Here is a 16,767-nt window from a genome sequence, read left to right as displayed (position 1 = left end):
AACAATATGATCTGTCAGGCCTTCTCACAGGGAGTTACAAGAAGAACAACCAGTGGAAGGATTGTTCAGGTTGTGTGGAAATTCAGAGATGTTCCATTCTATTTGCTTTCATAGATATTGTTTATATTTTTCATCTAGAACATTTGTTTTTGGTAGTGAATACTTATGCAGCACATGTTTAAGTCCATATATTCCATCTCACCTGATCTCTGTTTAAGACAAGTCTCTATATGCTACCAAATATCCTACCAGTGTTAGGAAACAGAGGGATTCAAATGTAAGTGTAAATAAAATAAGCATATAAATAAAAACACTGTTGAAACTTTTGGACCCACACTTCAAAAGACTTCAATTTCATTAAATTGGGATTCTTATTTTCATAAGTGGCCACTGAGCCTTTTGTGCTTTTCTTTTTAACCAGGAAATCTCATCAGATTTCTTCATTATATTTCCCTATTGGCAAAGATCAAAATGTGCACAATTCAGCTTCGATTACATTTATTTCAGATGAAAGGAAACAGCATGCAAAGGAAGAACAAATTCAGAGCCCTTTTCTCCTTACGCTTACATCATGAATAGTTACAGTAAAGTCAGTGGAGCTATAACGATGTAGCTGAGGAGTTTCGGGCCCAAAACCTCTATGGGAAGAGCAAGTGAAGTGATTCTGAAAATCATAACAACAGCCCCCTGCATCAAGGAGGGGACTTCTCTGTACTGAAAGCATCCCTGTTCAGTTACAACAGCCCTCCTTCAGCAGTGAGTGATTGCAGCTGCACAGCAGGGCTATGTAGCTAATTGGGTAATGAAATAGATTACAATAAACAATACATGGTACGTGGCATGACTAGGAACTGTTTTTGTTTTTCATTAAAGCACTCTTTCCTTCTGGGCTGGCCAGTGTGACATGGTCAATGGAACAGGTGAGCCTATTCTCTCTCTTCCTCTGTTCATAAGAGAATTCCAGTCTTAGTGAAAGCACCATAGGCCGCAGAAAAGATTCCAGCCATCTTTTCCCTTTTAATTGTGTGCACAGTGTAATGCAGCAGAGATTTCTTTTTGTGTAATATCTGAATAAAATCTGGGTCCTAAAATCCTTCAAAGAGTTAAGTAATGTGCTCATGGAAAAACTACACTAGAGAAAGTATTGTACTGCAGATGCTACAACCTAGTGGCCTGGGCTTGTGGAAGCCATAGAGAAGACTGTTGCAATAGTAAAAGTGTTAAAGCCATGGACAGTAGCGGCAAATGGGAGTCTGAGCAAAGACTGGTGACAGACGATACAGTGTTACATTGGAGGATATGTGTAATGTTTCTCTCTTTGAAGCACTTAGATGAAAGAAGTTCAGATGAAGCCACAAATTCATTTGGTCAAAACAAGTAGCAACGGTGAACACGGAGGTGTCAAAATGCATGTACAGTTGTGTTCCCATTGTCATTGTAAAAGCAATAGCTAAGACTAAAGATAGACCAAGATGACCAAAAGAGAGAAGATAGATAGGAAGGAGCAGAGGGCCAAGAAATTAATCCCATGGGACTCCATGCTCGCAATAATATAAGCGGACACAACAAACTTTGAACAGTTTATCTTGCATGTTGTGTGTACCTGCAGTTCTCTTCCCAATAGGTCTTAAGCCAGAGAGTGTGAAAATAAGCAGGTTTATTTGTACTGTACAGTGTTAGCTAGTATAGAACATTCTCTTTACAGTAAAGCACACATAAGTGATTCAGATATGATAACACCTTACTAGTGCTTAAGTTTCTTATGAAGGCTGAGTCAGGAAGAATTGATTTTTTATTGCAGTCTGTGCTAGTAATTATTTGTTAAGCAGTATTCTTAGCTCCTGGAACATTTTTTCATCTCTTTTGTCATTGACTTGAACCTTTCTCCCATTCTCTGCCTTTATTTTGCTCTTCCTTCCTTGCCATGGTGAAACCAGGCTTGCAGACTGTAGACTATATGCATTCTCTGGTAAATGGATTCAGTGGCTCTGGTGAGGTATAAACAGGGCTGGCTCCAGGCACCAGCCCAGTAAGCAGGTGCTTGGGGCAGCCAACAGAGAGGGGTGGCACATCCGGCCTTTGGCGGCAATTCAGGAGCGAGTCCCTCAGTCCCTCTCAGAGTGAAGGACTTGTCGCCAAAGACTGAAGCGGCAGCAGTAGAACTGCAGATCATGATCGCTTTTTTTTTTTCTTCTTCTTGGAGTGGCAAGAACCCTGGAGCCGGCCCTGGGTATAAACTGAAGTATAAACTCAGGTATTGTATCTGAGAGGATATGGATGGAGAATGAAGGAAAGTGTTTTGTAGCCGGAAATGGAGCTGAACCTATTGTGCCTGTTCTAATTCTTTTTCTTTGTCTCTCTTATGGTTGTTAATCTGTCCTCATCCTAGAACGAAAAGTAACTGTGCTAACAGGTTTAAAGAGGAAGGCTTGCTTGCATTAAACTGTCAAAGGACTCTATATTTGTCTTTTAAATTCCCAGTGCCCTAGCAAAAGAACAGAAGATTTTTAATAGTAAAATTAGCAGCCTCCAGAGATGACTACTAGTCACTGTGTAATCCAACTCAGTTTTTATTGGATATTCAGTTTGTTGTCACAAAAAGCACTAGGTTCAACTGGGCCATCTGCAAATCAGAGTTCTGTATGGCAAGAATTCCTCCTTCTCTTGTGGAGCTGTTTTCCCTTACTAGATAAAATGAAGTGTTTAGATAACTAAATTAAACACTATAGGCAACATTCGCATCCAAGGATTTGAAAGTGAGTCAGGTTTTGCCAACCATTTCCTAGGCTGTTAAGATTTAGGAATAGCACACAGACATGTGATTGGATGGAATCCAGGCTTGTATCAGAAAAGCCTCTACTGCTATCAGAGGTTGAGTGATGGTCTGTAAGAGAGTTTCCTTGCTCCTGTCATCTAGGGTGAGGATGCAAAGATACCAGAGAAGCATTTATAACTCTGTGATGGGTGCTGTATAAAACCTAAATAGAAGCTGTTACAGGAGCCAGAGAATGAACTGGTTAGAGGTTTGTTACAGCATCTTGCTGGGCAGAAGCCATCTTCAGTGGGATGGTGAAGGTGATATTAAGTCAATGTGTGGTTAGAAACACAAGTTCAAAAGCCTAAGGATATGATGTTTATAAGTGCCAAGCATCCATAATTCCAGTTGAGTCAACAGGATGTTTATCTCTGAAAATCAGTTCTCAAACTTAGCCACATAAATCCTGGAGCTGAATCTACAAGGCAGCAGGGAGTCACAATCAATACTTTTGTGTGCCCCGTATCTTCTATGGCGCAGACCCTCATATTTGTTAAAGATATTGCCTGCTCGCCACAGACTTTATATGCCAAATTTAAGATTAAAGGACTTATTAGGGACTTCAGAGTGGGTTCCAAAATCAGGTTTATAATAGAAAACGAGACTTGGCCAATGCCTTGCATAAATCTTTGTGTGCACAAGCACTAGATTTGTCTTTCTTTGTCAGAAATGAATAGAAAAGACCACAGCTGAATGTGGCATTATCATGATCTCATGTCATAAAAGTGGAATTACATTCAAGCTATTGTTTTATTTCATCAATAGATGGTGCATCATTTCCTCCTTTTGTAAAGAAGGACCGGATCCTGCGCTTCTTTTCCTCTGATATTTGCAGGTAGGACAAATGGAGAGATCCATATTGTGCACATATTCCTATGTGTGCTCACCAAAAATCACGTTCTTTGACAAACTATTTAAGACAGGTGCTGAAACTGCTCTGCTTGGTCTTGGGTCATTGAAGCAACTCAATAAACAAACCTTTGGTTTTAACCATGTGAATCTGCTATGTTCATGATTGACTACTTAAAGTCTGATTCTGCCACCTTTAGTTGTACTGAGTAGTGAGTAGTTGCAATGCCTCTGAGCCTCTGATCCTTTACACTGATGTAAATCAGGATCATAGAACTACAGTGATAGATGTGAGAGGAGACTCAGGCCCATTGAGTTCAAAGGGACAAAGTATTAGGGTTGCAGAACTTGGCCTATAGGGTGTATTTACATGACAAGCAGCAGCCATGGCAGTGAGTCTCAGAGCCTGGGTCTACAGACTTGGGCTTGCAATACAGTGCTAAAAATAGCAGTGTAGATACTTAGGCTCAGACTGGAGCTCAGGCTCAGAAACCGACCACCCTTAGTGACAGAGCCCAAGCTCCAGCTCAAAAGCTACACAGCTATTTTTAGCACCACAGCATGAGTCCTGTGAGCCTGTCTACAGGCCCAGGCTCTGAGACTCACTGCCACAGGTTGCTGCTTGCTGTGTAGTCATATCTTAAGGGCATGTCTTCATTACCGGCTGGATCGGCAGGCAGCGATCGATCCAGCAGGGATCGATTTATCACGTCTAGTCTAGACATGATAAATTGACTCCCAAGCGCTCTCCCATCGACTTCTGTACTCCAGCTCGGCAAGAGGTGCAGGCAGAGTTGACGGGGGAGCGGCAGCAGTCAGCTCATCGCGATGAAAGCAACACGGTAAGTCAATCTATGTACATTGACTTCAACTAAGTTATTCACATAGCTGAAGTTGCGTAATTTAGATTGATCCCCCCACCCCAGTATAGACCAGGGCTAATAATATAATTCACCCATCTGCATAGGGCTAACACGAGGTATTCAAGTATTATTTTGAGGGCTTATGTGGAGCTTAACTGATGCACAGGCCATCTGCACAGGTGTGTATTTCACCATTCATAGCCAAATACATCGAACTGCTTTCTCTTAGAATATGACATATATTACCCCAAATAAATAAATAATTAATAAAAAAATTAATAGATCTCCTTGCATTTTTTCTTTTCTGTCTGTCTTTTCTGCTGTTGCCATACAATGTCCCTGAACGCTCCAGTGGGGTAGTTACAAACACTGCTCAATAGATTTAAAGGAAATGGAAGTTTAATTCTCCCAGGTGACACATTTGCAGGCTCAACTTTGATTTTCAGTGCCGGGAATGAACTTTTTCTTCTTGAAAATGCATCAATTATTTTAAAGGTTGCATTAACAAGGATTAAGGTTTATAAATCAAATTCTTACCATGGAGCAACTTGGACCCCAGAACTGAAATCTGCCAATCACAGCAAAGGACTTTTCATGTACCTGGCGAAGAAGACAGAAACTGTTTCTTCATTCAGGCTGTTGGATGCAAATAAAAATATAAATATATGGAGGTAGACCTATCTCATAGAACTGGAAGGGACCTTGAAAGATTATTGAGTCCAGCCCCCTGCCTTCACTAGCAGGACCAAGTACTGTTCCTAACAGTGTTCCCCCCTTCCAGATCCGTAAATGGCCCCCTCAAAGATTAAATTCACAACCCTGGGTTTAGCAGGCCAATGCTCAAACCACTGAGCTATCCCTCTCTCCAGACCTTGTCTGCGTCTTTATTCTCAGATCAAGTAATCATAGTTGCTTCTTTCTAGTAGTACCATACAGGGTCTCCCTAAATTCTGACCTAGTCTCAGCAGTCAGGGAAGGCAGTAGTTGACTTAATATAGGACACGGCAACATTCAGAACACTGCTTCCGTCTAATGGCTTGTCTACACTAGAATGTTTTGTTGCTTTAACTACACCAGTAACACCTTCCCTCACCCCCAAGTATGGATGCAGCTATATCAGTATAAAAGGGTTTATACCAGTATATCTTATTTCAGTTTGCCAAGTGAAGTAAGTTATACAAGTATAAGGCACCGTTATATTGGTAGATCTACATCTACGCTAGGGCTTATACTGGTATCACTATATCATTAAAAAAAAATCACACCTCTGACGTAGTAATACCATTAAGACTTTTCTAGTATATAGCCAGGCAGAAACCACTCTGGAAGACTTAAAACATTCCATCACCTCAGGCACTGTAGATCTGTGCCTAGGAAGGAGTTGTTTATACATTTACTCTTAACTGTATACTTTTGTCTGTGTTTCTGTATTTTATATAATAGAATCATAGAACCATGGGGTTAGAAGAGACTGCAAAGGTCATCTAGTCTAACCCCCTGCCAAGAGGCAGGATATGTTGTATCTGAGCCATCCAAGACAGCTGGCTATCCAGCATTTTTTTTGAAAACCTCCAGTGAAGGAGGTTCCATGACTTCCCTCAGCAGTTTGTTCCATTGACCTGTTGTTCTTACGGTTAGGAAGTTTTTCTTGATTTTGTAAAGTTACCGTTGCCTGTGTCTCTTTTCTGGAAATGTCATGTACTCTTGTTCATTGTCTGGGCAGTTCCACAAACTGCTAATCCAGGGTGAAGGGAGCCTGGAATCATCCGAGCAGCTGCAAAGAGCACTTTATCATTTAAAAAATGAGAAAGGTAGGACCTCTCTATGATGCGTCAGACCTGAATGTGTATGAGCAACCAAAGCACCTATAAATACAATACAAACTAGAGACAAATGAAACATTTCTCTTTTATATTCAGATCTATCTATGGCATATTTGATAGTGAGCAGATTGTGAAGGAAATCCCCCTGTATCGTTTTACAGTTCCTCGTGCAGCATTTGCATCTCCTCTTGAAACTCCAGAAAATAAATGCTTCTGCACAGAAACTGTTCTGTCAAAGAATTGCACAGCATCTGGAGCCCTCGACATTAGCGCCTGCAAAGAAGGTAAAGTAGTAAAATGTTCCTAGTCCAAACAAGCCATTTGGCCTGGGAGAAAGGGTGGTTTTGTGGTTAAGGTTACTAGACTATGATTCAAGAGACTTGGATTCAATTCCTGACTCTGCCACAGATTTCCTGTGTGACCCTAGGCAAATAATTTAATCTCTCTGAAACATTGATTCCTTAAACAGAGGTTTGAATACTTCTTTACTTTCATGAGATGTTGTGAAGATAAATTTATGAATGCTTCAGAGATACTCAGAGACTGGTGATGGCGCTGTATATCTAGCTTTGATGGTACAAATGCAAGAAATAAAAATATGAGAGTTGAATAAAGAAGAGAAAGAGCGATGGAAGTTTTAATACCATTTACACATTCAGAGCTAAATTATCCCTTGTCTCTGTGTGGGGAAGAATAAAAGGAGCTTCATCCGCTATATAAAAGCTTTGGATAGTCACAGTTCCTGTGTTTGTGAGATCTCATATACATGATGTGATAACTATATGTGCATATATAGGATGAAAGCAGCAGGCGTTTAACTCAATGTAGTTCCACTGGAGTAAACTTACAGCTGGGAATTTGGCCCATATGCTGTAATTTTAATAGCAATTTATTTTACTCATGCAAATTATCTGCATACCAATAGGATTGTAGACCCCATAGAATCTCTCTCTGCTTAGGTTTAGTAAATCTTCATAATGAATGTGTATATTTGTGTGCACATCATAGATATTTATTTATATATAAATAAATAAAATGTCCTCAGGTGAGGTACTTCAATAAGAGAAACCAGACAAAGACTTGACTTTCCAGTTTTGCTTGTCTTTTTATAACAGGAAAACCAGTGTATATTACACTTCCCCATTTTCTGTATGCAAGTGAAGATGTGTCCGAGAATATTGAAGGATTGAGTGCAAATAAGGATGAACACGAGACCTTTTTAGACGTAGAGCCTGTAAGCCAACATTTATAATATTTGTTTCTTGATGACCATGCACAGTATTGCTTTGTAGTGTAGTTATAATAATGATTCATTTCAGATATGATCGGAGAAGCTCATATTTTGGTGTTTGGGTTTTGCAGAACCCCATCAAATATTATTCTGACCTCCAAAGTTTGGTAGCTCACATACAAGTGTTAATTTTGACAGATTGGAGTAAGTTTGGGTTGGCAAAATCTCAGTCAGGTTTTGGTTTTAATAAAAATATGCAGAGAGTCCAGTTTCTACAGATCTTCAACATTTGGGGAGAAATGGTTCAAAGAGTCTGTTTTTGCACACTGTCATTGAAAAAAGGATACTTGAAGACACTATAGGAATAAATTAAATTAAACAGATCATGCTTTTTAAATACTTGCTACTTGACATTCTAAATTGCCAAATTGTCTTTCTTCCAGCACAAAATACAAACATTTCTTCACAGTACTGTTCAACTTCTCAATCTATATGAAACCAACTCAATTGTAAATTATAAACACATATGTAGAGCAGCCTAGGATCAGATGACCTTTTTTAGACAAACATATGCCATATGAAACAACGCATAGTATGACAGTCTGGTGACCTCAATCTTTGCTATGAATTATTGTGTCAAATACGATCATTGTCTTGTTCTGTGATCACTGTTCTATGTATGTATAATGTGCAATGATGAAAGTGACATCCATGTGGTCTTATAGTTATATGTCGTACATTTGAGAATTTCATCCAGGTGGATGAAAAATCTGTTGGGGCCACATTTTCAGCTGATGTAAATCAATGTAACCCCTTTGAAGTCAATGAGATTATTCTACTTTATACCAGCTAAAGATCTGGCCCAAGATTGTGTTTAAGCCAAAGTTGTTATATTCCTCTCTAAATTATCTCCTACAGAGCTCATCTATTTTTGCTGTGTTTTAAACATGTTTTGATTTTGTTGGTTTCATTAAGTAATAAGTCTCATCTAAATTACAGTCACAGTTGAATTAAGTTGACCAAGTAATTGCAGTACAGCCTGTTCTGCCTTCCAAGTGAATGACTGTAGCAATGAAGCCACCCTTTAATCTGATTCCAGAGTGCATTTGATTGTCTCACTTTCCAACTGTGATAAATTCCTAAATAAACATTGTTGTTGAACATCTAATTTTAATCAGCTTCAATTTTCCCTCCACTTAGGTCCTAGTCCCACAAAGCATGTGCTTAACTTTAAGCATGTGGAGCAGTCCCATTGAATTATTTCAGTACAGCTGTTCACATGCTTCAAATTAAACACTTTTTATACTGGATTGGAGCCTGGCTGAATCATTCAAAAAAACAAGTTAAAATGGGGAAAAACTGAACAAGTGATACCGAAATGTTTAACCTTTAAGAGGAAGATTAAAATTAATCTATGTGTCTGAGAAAGTAGTTGTGAGTCTCAGACGTCTTGCTAAGGTACAGATGTCCACAAAAACAATCTCTGCAATTGATATTAATTAGAGGTGGTCAAACAATGGAAATTCTATCCCATGGAAAATCTGAGACTTCAAACGTTGGTTTGTTCTGAATCAGGCTTGAAAGTTGAAATCTTGGAATTTTTCACAGAACAAAATATCTAGAAATATTTGGTTTTGATCTTATAAATTATAACATAATGTAACATAACAGATATTAAAGCGCTGAAGTCTAAATGAAATATTTAGACTAGAGCTGGTTGGGAATTTTTTACAAAATATTTTTTTTGGTTGGGACTGAAACTTTTCATGGCACTGTATCCATTTCTCAGGTTCAGAATGGGATTTGTGGGGACCAAGTATGAGACTAGAGTAGTCAAAAGCATAGCGGAGAGTATACTCCCCTAGGATGAGGGAGACCCAGCTTTAAATTTTTTATACAAATCAGGGATGTGAACTTGGGTCTCCCACAGCCAGGGTGAGTGCCGTGACCACAGGTCTATGGGCTATCCTGGAGGCAAAGAGTCTCTCTCTCTCTCTTTTGTTTGTTTGTTTGTTTTTGGCAACAAAATTTGAATGATCTAATTTTTGTTTTGATACGCAATGAGGGAAATTTAGAAAACTTCAATTTTTATGAAATGGAATTCTTGTTTTCTGGCCAGCCCTAGTTTTCACCTTATGGGAATGAAACATTTTTTTTTATTGAAACAAAACATTTCAATTATTTCCTGCCAAAAATTTTGATGAAATCAATGTATTCCTGCAAAGTATTTTGAATTAATCAAATCAGCATTTTCTGATGGAAAATGGCTCTAATATTAATTTGCAACCTTGCTAGTCGTCTCAATAAAGACACAAGAACAGAATGGGCATGAAGAATGAAATGACTCTTTGACCCCTCAAAGTAATCTCAATGGTAAACAAGTTCATGAACAGTGTTAATTCAGATTTCTCTGATGTACCTATTCCAGACTTAAGCTTGTAGGGGCCACCATCACAAGTATTACATTCATTGTGATTGCTTTATTTGTTTTGCTTTATTTTGTGTTTTCTCCTTTTCTACCTTTCTGGCTTTAGACCACTGGGTTTACATTACGATTTGCCAAAAAGCTGCAAATAAACTTACTGGTGAAGCCTGCACCAAAGATTGAGTAAGTGTTTTCTCTATCTTTTGTTTCTAAAACACAGGTACAATATTTTGTTTGTTAGCCCTTTTGCAAGTAGGGTGACTGGCTCTACAAAAATGCTTGATAGAGTTTCAATAAATAAAACCTAAATATTAAATATACATTTCCTAATGACTGTATTATGATAGCGTGTCTCAGTTCTGCAGTATGGCAGCTATGTGTTTATATTCCTAAACCAGCCCATTGAAGATTCCCAGCATTGGGGAAATCCTTGGATAGAGTAAAGGACTGAAGTTATTCCTATACAGCTCACATCTCAGCAGTTGGCACAGGATACATGACGAGGGTATCTTTAGACCCCAGTGATCTCTGAGTGCTAGACCATCCCTTGGGAATTGGTGGGGGTAAGGGAGACAAGGAATAGTTGAGGACCTGGGCCAACAATATTGCTATTAATGAAAGCAGCAGTTAATATGTAATCTCAGTGGTCCCTGAGACTGAAGAAGAGGATTTACTTGGTGATTTCCCCTCCTTCCCGGGCTCTGAACTTAATCATTAGTCATGCCCAAAGTGAATACAATTTACTTTTATAATTATCATTTAATTATGTTACTGGAGACTTAGGGGTCTGTCCTGCAGGATGATACATACTTTAGCGCTGATCCTGCAAAAGCACTTAAACATGTATGTGCAAAACTTTCAGCATGTGAATAGTCACAATTATTTCAGTGAGTTTACTCAGGTATTTAAAGTTAATCACATGCTCAAGTGTTTTGCTGGATTAAGGCCAGAGTGCTCTGCAACTTGCAAGATCAAGTCCCTAATTCTTTTCCTACACTTCAATATTTGCTATCACCCAAAAGGGAGCTTTTTGAAATAAACTATGAGAACACTTTCTAACAAGCTTGTAAGTCCATTGCAATCAGAAATAAATGTAAATATAAAAGGTGTGAAATTTTGTAAATAAAATCTTAAATATTTTCCAATTTGTGAAATTTCAAAATGCCAGAAATGTCAACCTGCTTTGTAGCTCATAAAAAGGCCAAATATTTGTGAATGTCATGAAATGTTCCATTTTTAATTGAAACAATTTGCTGATATTTAATTTTTTTTAAATGTACTTCAGCTCCAACATTTGCAAGTAAAAGTCAAATTTCAGATTTCTTGGGAATGCCTGGCATGCACTAGGGGCCTGATCCAATGCCCACTGAGGTTAATGGAAAAACTCTCATTGGCTACAGTGGGCATTGTATCAAGACTTAGAGTCATGTTATGAAACTACAAACAATAAATGGGATGAGAAGCAAAAGCAGAATTATATAGTTTATGGAGATTGTGAAGAATATGATCATTCCAAAACTAGTGCCAATGAAAAGATAACCGTACTGTGAGACTGTTGATGCAGCACATTACACAGGAGACACACAGTGTGTTTTCTTCATTGTTTTATTTAACTTAATTTAAAACAAAAGTCATTCTGACTGAAAACTGTATGGAAAAAATATATGAATGCATTAGTCTTGGAATGATCCCATTCTTGGGCATACATGTATAAAAATATTTGGGCGAGGTGAGAAATAGCTTTTCCATCAGACAAAAATGTTTGATGCTTCAAAATGTTTTCTTATCTCGAAATATGGTGAAAAACTGAAATCTCAAACATTTTTGCAAAACCAAAATCCAAAACATTTTTTCATTTGGGTCAACCAAAATGGTTTGCTTCAGTAATTTTGAAAAAATTCATTTCAGTGTCAACCTTTTTTCCTTTTTCTTTACATTTATTTTAAATTGAGTAAAATTTAGAAATAAGAGTTATTTGAAATCTCAAAATGGAAACTTTCTGGTTCCATATTGTCAAAATAGGATGTTTTGATAATCCTAGTACTTTTTTTTACCAATTTTTTTGAGTCAGCTGTTTTATTGAATTTGTCACTGTTTAACAAATAGTTTCACTTTCAACAAATATGTATTTTTTTGACAGAAATGATTTGTTGAAAAGTTCCCAATCAGTGCTAATAAATACACACACACACACACACGTACTTAATATTTTGAAAGAGATTATTGGCTCCATTCGTGGTCCCTATTTTAAGTATAAAGTATATTTTTCAAGCTAATAGACTTTCAAAATGGAAGAAACCTTTTAAATTTATTCACTGTATGTACACATGCACAGTATCATAATTATTATTTATATGTGGTACCACCTACAGGTCTCAGTCAGAGATCAAAACCTTATTGCACTCTACGTACTGTACATGCATTTAATTTAGAATACAAAGAGTCACCTCCAACTCCACAAGAGATTGTAATCTAACTATATGATGAAAGGCAACAGACAGATTTGAAAAACAGGTTTGGGAAGGGCAAGGTAGAAGAGAAACAATTGTGTAATAAACATATAGATGATTATACATACATTCTCTCTCTCTCTCTCTCTCTCTTTCTCTCTCTCTCTCATACCCAGAGTACTAGATGGAGGATGGTATGCATAATGTCTGTAGTCATAGGTGCTACCTCCATGGGGGCTGGAGCACACATGGAAAAAAAATAATGGGAGTTCAGCATGCACTAGCCGCAGCTGTTTAGTGGCTTGTGGGGAGGATTGGGGGAGGGCAGAGATCCGCAAATGGCAGGTGGGCGGGGCCTCAGGAAGGGAGAAGAATGGGACAGGAGGGGGCAGAGTGAAGGTAAAGTCTTGGGGGAAGAGTTGGAGTGGGGAAGGGCCTTGGGGCGGAGTGGGGGCGAAAAACCCCCAGGAGAAAAATAAAAGTTGGTGCCTATGGCTGTAGTTACCTATATACTTTCTTCAGAGGAATGCGTTAGTTTGAATTTACTGGAGGTTTGCCACCTGAACACATACAAATTGTACTTCCTGTCAATTTCAGCAAAGAGGTAGAGTAGAGGGGGCTCTGAGAAATTGCTCGATGAAAATTGTGAATGTGAAATGTGCAGATAATGTGTTGTGGTTGTTTCAATTTTTTATTTCAATATTTGTTGCAGGGCTTTATCAAAACTTACAAAATCCTATATCTTTCCTGTTCTTTGGCTGAATGAGGTTAGTATGTTTTCAGTCTATTAAATCATTCTAATTATTTCATCTTTATTAGAAATAATCTGGGAGATTTACTGAAAAATAGTCCAGAGCCAAAATTTTCAGCCTTGTTGGCCTGAAATTAGACTCCTACGGCTAGAGCCACGAAAGCAGTTAGACACCTAATGTCCACCTTAGGTGCCTAAATCCAACAGGAGGGGTCACTGAGATCCTCGAAACCCTCACTCAGCTGCTGCCTAACACTATAAGCACCTAAAGTCCCTAGCTACCTAAGCTTCTTCCAGTGAGCATGAGCACGGCTTCCTCAGTCTAGGGCCTCATGTTCTTACCTCATACCTGAGCCTCAGAAGGTTCATCAGACTAGATGTTAACTAACCTGTCTCGCCAGTGGGGCCTGATCCAGCAGGCATTCTGAGCGCAAGTCTCCAGCTACACAAAACAGCTGGAGGAGGTTGTGGTTAAGCCATTCACCTGAGATGGGGAGACCCTTCTCCCCAGATCCCTTCTGCACATCAGGCAGAGAGAAAACCTGAACCCAAGTCTCCCACATCCTTGATGAGCACTCTGATCCCTGGGCTAAAACTTGTCTGCAAGCCAAAAATTAGGTTTATGCACTTTACTCCAGGAGAGGGTACACAGCTGAGAATCCCAGTTGATGACAGGCTCCTCCCTCTCGCCTAGACTTAGGTGCCTAAGACCCTTAGGGGGAGGGGCTTAAGAGCCACTCCTCTCCTTGGTATTTCCCATTGGCTAGCTCTGGCAGCTTCCTGCTCAGCAAGCTGACTTTTGCAGATCCCATTCTTAGGTGTGTATTCCTCCATAGGCACTGTGTAGGGAGTCTGGACACCTAACTCAGGGGTGTGGATTCCACTGGGTGGCAGGGCAACCTGCTGAAAATTGCAAGGTCCAAGTCCCTTTGTGGATATAGCCATTAGATCCATGTATATGATAACATTGTATGCAATCGCATGGTCTATAACATGTATATGTTCCATGAGAAAGGACTTGCATACTTCAGCTGTAAATGCTTTTGCACTGTTTCAGACGGCGATTATTGATGATAAGAAAGCAGCAATGTTCAGATCAAAAGTGATCTCTTCAATCAAGCTGCTGCACTTGCTGCAGGTGTTGCTGATCATAGTCGGTTGTGTGATGTTCCTAGCATTTGTAATCTCATATTGCATATGCAAATCAAATAAATTAAGTGAGTAGATCTCTGGCGCTCTCTATGGGAGTTTCACTAGAGTAATGATGTCAGTCTAGGGTTGCCAATTTTGGTTGGATGGAGGTTTCATCACATGGCATAATCTTTAATGAAAGGTTAATCTTTAAGTCCTGCCTGGAGTCTCCAGGACAACCCTAGAGGACTGGCAACCATACGGTTCCAGCCCCAAGAATTATTCTAAATTCCAATCAACCTCAACACTTATCCTTTCAGTTTCACATCTGATTTTTCCTTTTGTAAAAGTCCAGCATTTTTCAGTTGACATTTACAAATTCTGTTCCTAGCCCTATTCAACCAAGGTGCTGTTGACAGATTGAAATTTGTGCAAGATAAGACTTTGGGAATTGGATGACTCCAAGAGTGATGTCTTGTTTTCAATGAGTCACTGGGGCTTCTGTGACCTGAAAAAAACAAAACCATATGTGTTGTCCAGAGCTATTCCACAGATCAGAATGGCCTCCTTGGCTGTTCCACTGTCCATATATATGGTAGAATGTCAGCTGAAGCCACATAGTTACAGATCCACATGATCTCCTAGTAGCAAGTCCCTGCTGGAACACCTAAACCTCCTGTGCACTGCAGTGCAGGCCCGCACTCTAAGCAGAGAGATCAGGATGCATGGATCTCTTCCATAGGGTTCCCAATTCTCCCTGATCACCATTCTGCATCCGAACCACACCAATTTCTCTGGGTCTTGACCCTATGTAGCCAAGGAGAATAGAACTGGACATGGTCCTATAATGCACAAAGAGGTACAGCAAAGTAATCCAAATAATGACAGTGGATTTGATATAAGAGTTTAGATGAGGATTTTTTGGGTGATTTGAAGGAAACGGGGGAGGGTATAACATCAGCTCCTATCAATAATATCAGAGTACAAATATCATATGATAGTATAGAACGGTGGGTCCCATAATATAAAACAGGAGTTTTTCAGTTCCTATACTACATTTTTCTCTCAGGTCAAATGGGTTATCCATTTTGTAGGAAGAGTGTGTACTACATGATTCATTAACTTTTGACTTTTTCCGTTATAGGTGACAAACGAGGTTACATATAGGAATAGTTACTTCAAATTTCAAACAAGGAGTTTGTAAAATTCAGCGGCCAGACAGTCTGGTCTTATGATACCATTTATACACGTAAACACACTATGGAGTGAATGTGCCTTTCCTTTCTGTGAAGAACGTACAGAATCCAGCTTCTCAACCAGCAATGCCTGATGTTTCAAAAAGCCCATTTTTACAACTTCATTGAAGAGGCCACAACAATATCATATTCTGAAACCACTATCATGGTACAAACCTCTATTACAAATAGCATATTAGCAGGTGAACGCTGAAATCCAGTTTGGAATCCAGTCCACTTTCTGCCATTTATACAACTTGCTAGTTCGCTTCTCTTGGGACTGTGAGAATAGGAGTAAAAGCCAGTTGCTGATGTTCTGGTTCTAAGTATGTGAAATGGTGACCTCATCAAGCTCATGCAGTGCCCTAGAAGTTATTTTTTCTCCATTCCTTCAAGCAATGGAAGTTGCTACAGTAGAACTGCTCTCCTGTCTTCAGAGATGTGAATTTTAATGACTATAAAGTTTATTATGTAAAGTGGTTAACCATAATATCTGAATGTCAATAAAGGGTTTCTGAAAAGCTTTATTTTAAACTATGCATATACAGACATGAAAAAAATACATGCATGAATGCTAACAGTGGCTGAGCCGTAGCCACAAACTGCTTCCTTTCTAAACATTTGTACAGCAGCCCCATCCCTGTCCTTGGTCCGCTGTGCTCTCCCTCACTCTTTTCACCTGAACTGCTGCTGCTTTTTCTGGCACTTCCTTGGCCAATAGCTTGGTCCCTACCAAATTTCTGGCCATGAAAAATGCGCCACAGACCATGAAATCTGGTCTCCCCTGTGAAATCTGCTCTTTTGTGTACTTTCACCCTATACTATACAGATTTTACACGGGAGACCAACGTTTCTCAAACTGGGGGTCCCAACCCAAAAGGGGGCTGTAGGGTGGGGAGGAGTCACAAGATTATTGTAGGAAGTTTGCGGTATTATCATTCTTACTTCTGTGTCGCCTTCAGAGTTGGGTGGCCGGAGGGCAGTGGCTGCTAGCTGCACACCCAGCTCTGAAGGCAGTGCCACCACCAGCAGCAGCGCAGAAGTAAGGGTGGCAACACTACGACCCTGCTGCAATAACCTTGAGACCCCATTGCAACCCCTTTTGGGTCAGGACCCCTACAGTTTTAACATGGTGAAATTTCAGATTTAGATATCTGAAATCATGAAGTTTATTAATTTTTAAATCCTGTGACC

The 16,767-nt window shown here is 39.4% G+C and overlaps 1 protein-coding gene across 1 annotated transcript in view; it reads left to right on the top strand.

The window, feature by feature from the left end:
- The window catches only part of CD36 (CD36 molecule (CD36 blood group)), a 37,711-nt gene extending 21,368 nt beyond the window's left edge, over positions 1-16,343 (top strand). Inside the window, exons 6-13 of the mRNA XM_032802096.2 lie at positions 874-920; positions 3,581-3,650; positions 6,447-6,634; positions 7,466-7,584; positions 10,116-10,189; positions 13,169-13,223; positions 14,265-14,424; positions 15,483-16,343. Of these exons, the coding sequence (XP_032657987.1) occupies positions 874-920; positions 3,581-3,650; positions 6,447-6,634; positions 7,466-7,584; positions 10,116-10,189; positions 13,169-13,223; positions 14,265-14,424; positions 15,483-15,505 (736 nt within the window). The 3' untranslated portion in view covers positions 15,506-16,343. The remainder of the gene's footprint in view (positions 1-873; positions 921-3,580; positions 3,651-6,446; positions 6,635-7,465; positions 7,585-10,115; positions 10,190-13,168; positions 13,224-14,264; positions 14,425-15,482) is intronic.
- The last annotated feature ends 424 nt before the right edge of the window (positions 16,344-16,767 follow it).

The sequence above is a fragment of the Chelonoidis abingdonii genome, chromosome 1 (assembly GCF_003597395.2).
Source record: "Chelonoidis abingdonii isolate Lonesome George chromosome 1, CheloAbing_2.0, whole genome shotgun sequence".
Lineage (NCBI taxonomy): Eukaryota > Metazoa > Chordata > Testudines > Testudinidae > Chelonoidis > Chelonoidis abingdonii.
The sequence above is the reverse complement of the archived record's forward strand: the minus strand, read 5'-3'. Positions and strand labels throughout refer to the sequence as shown.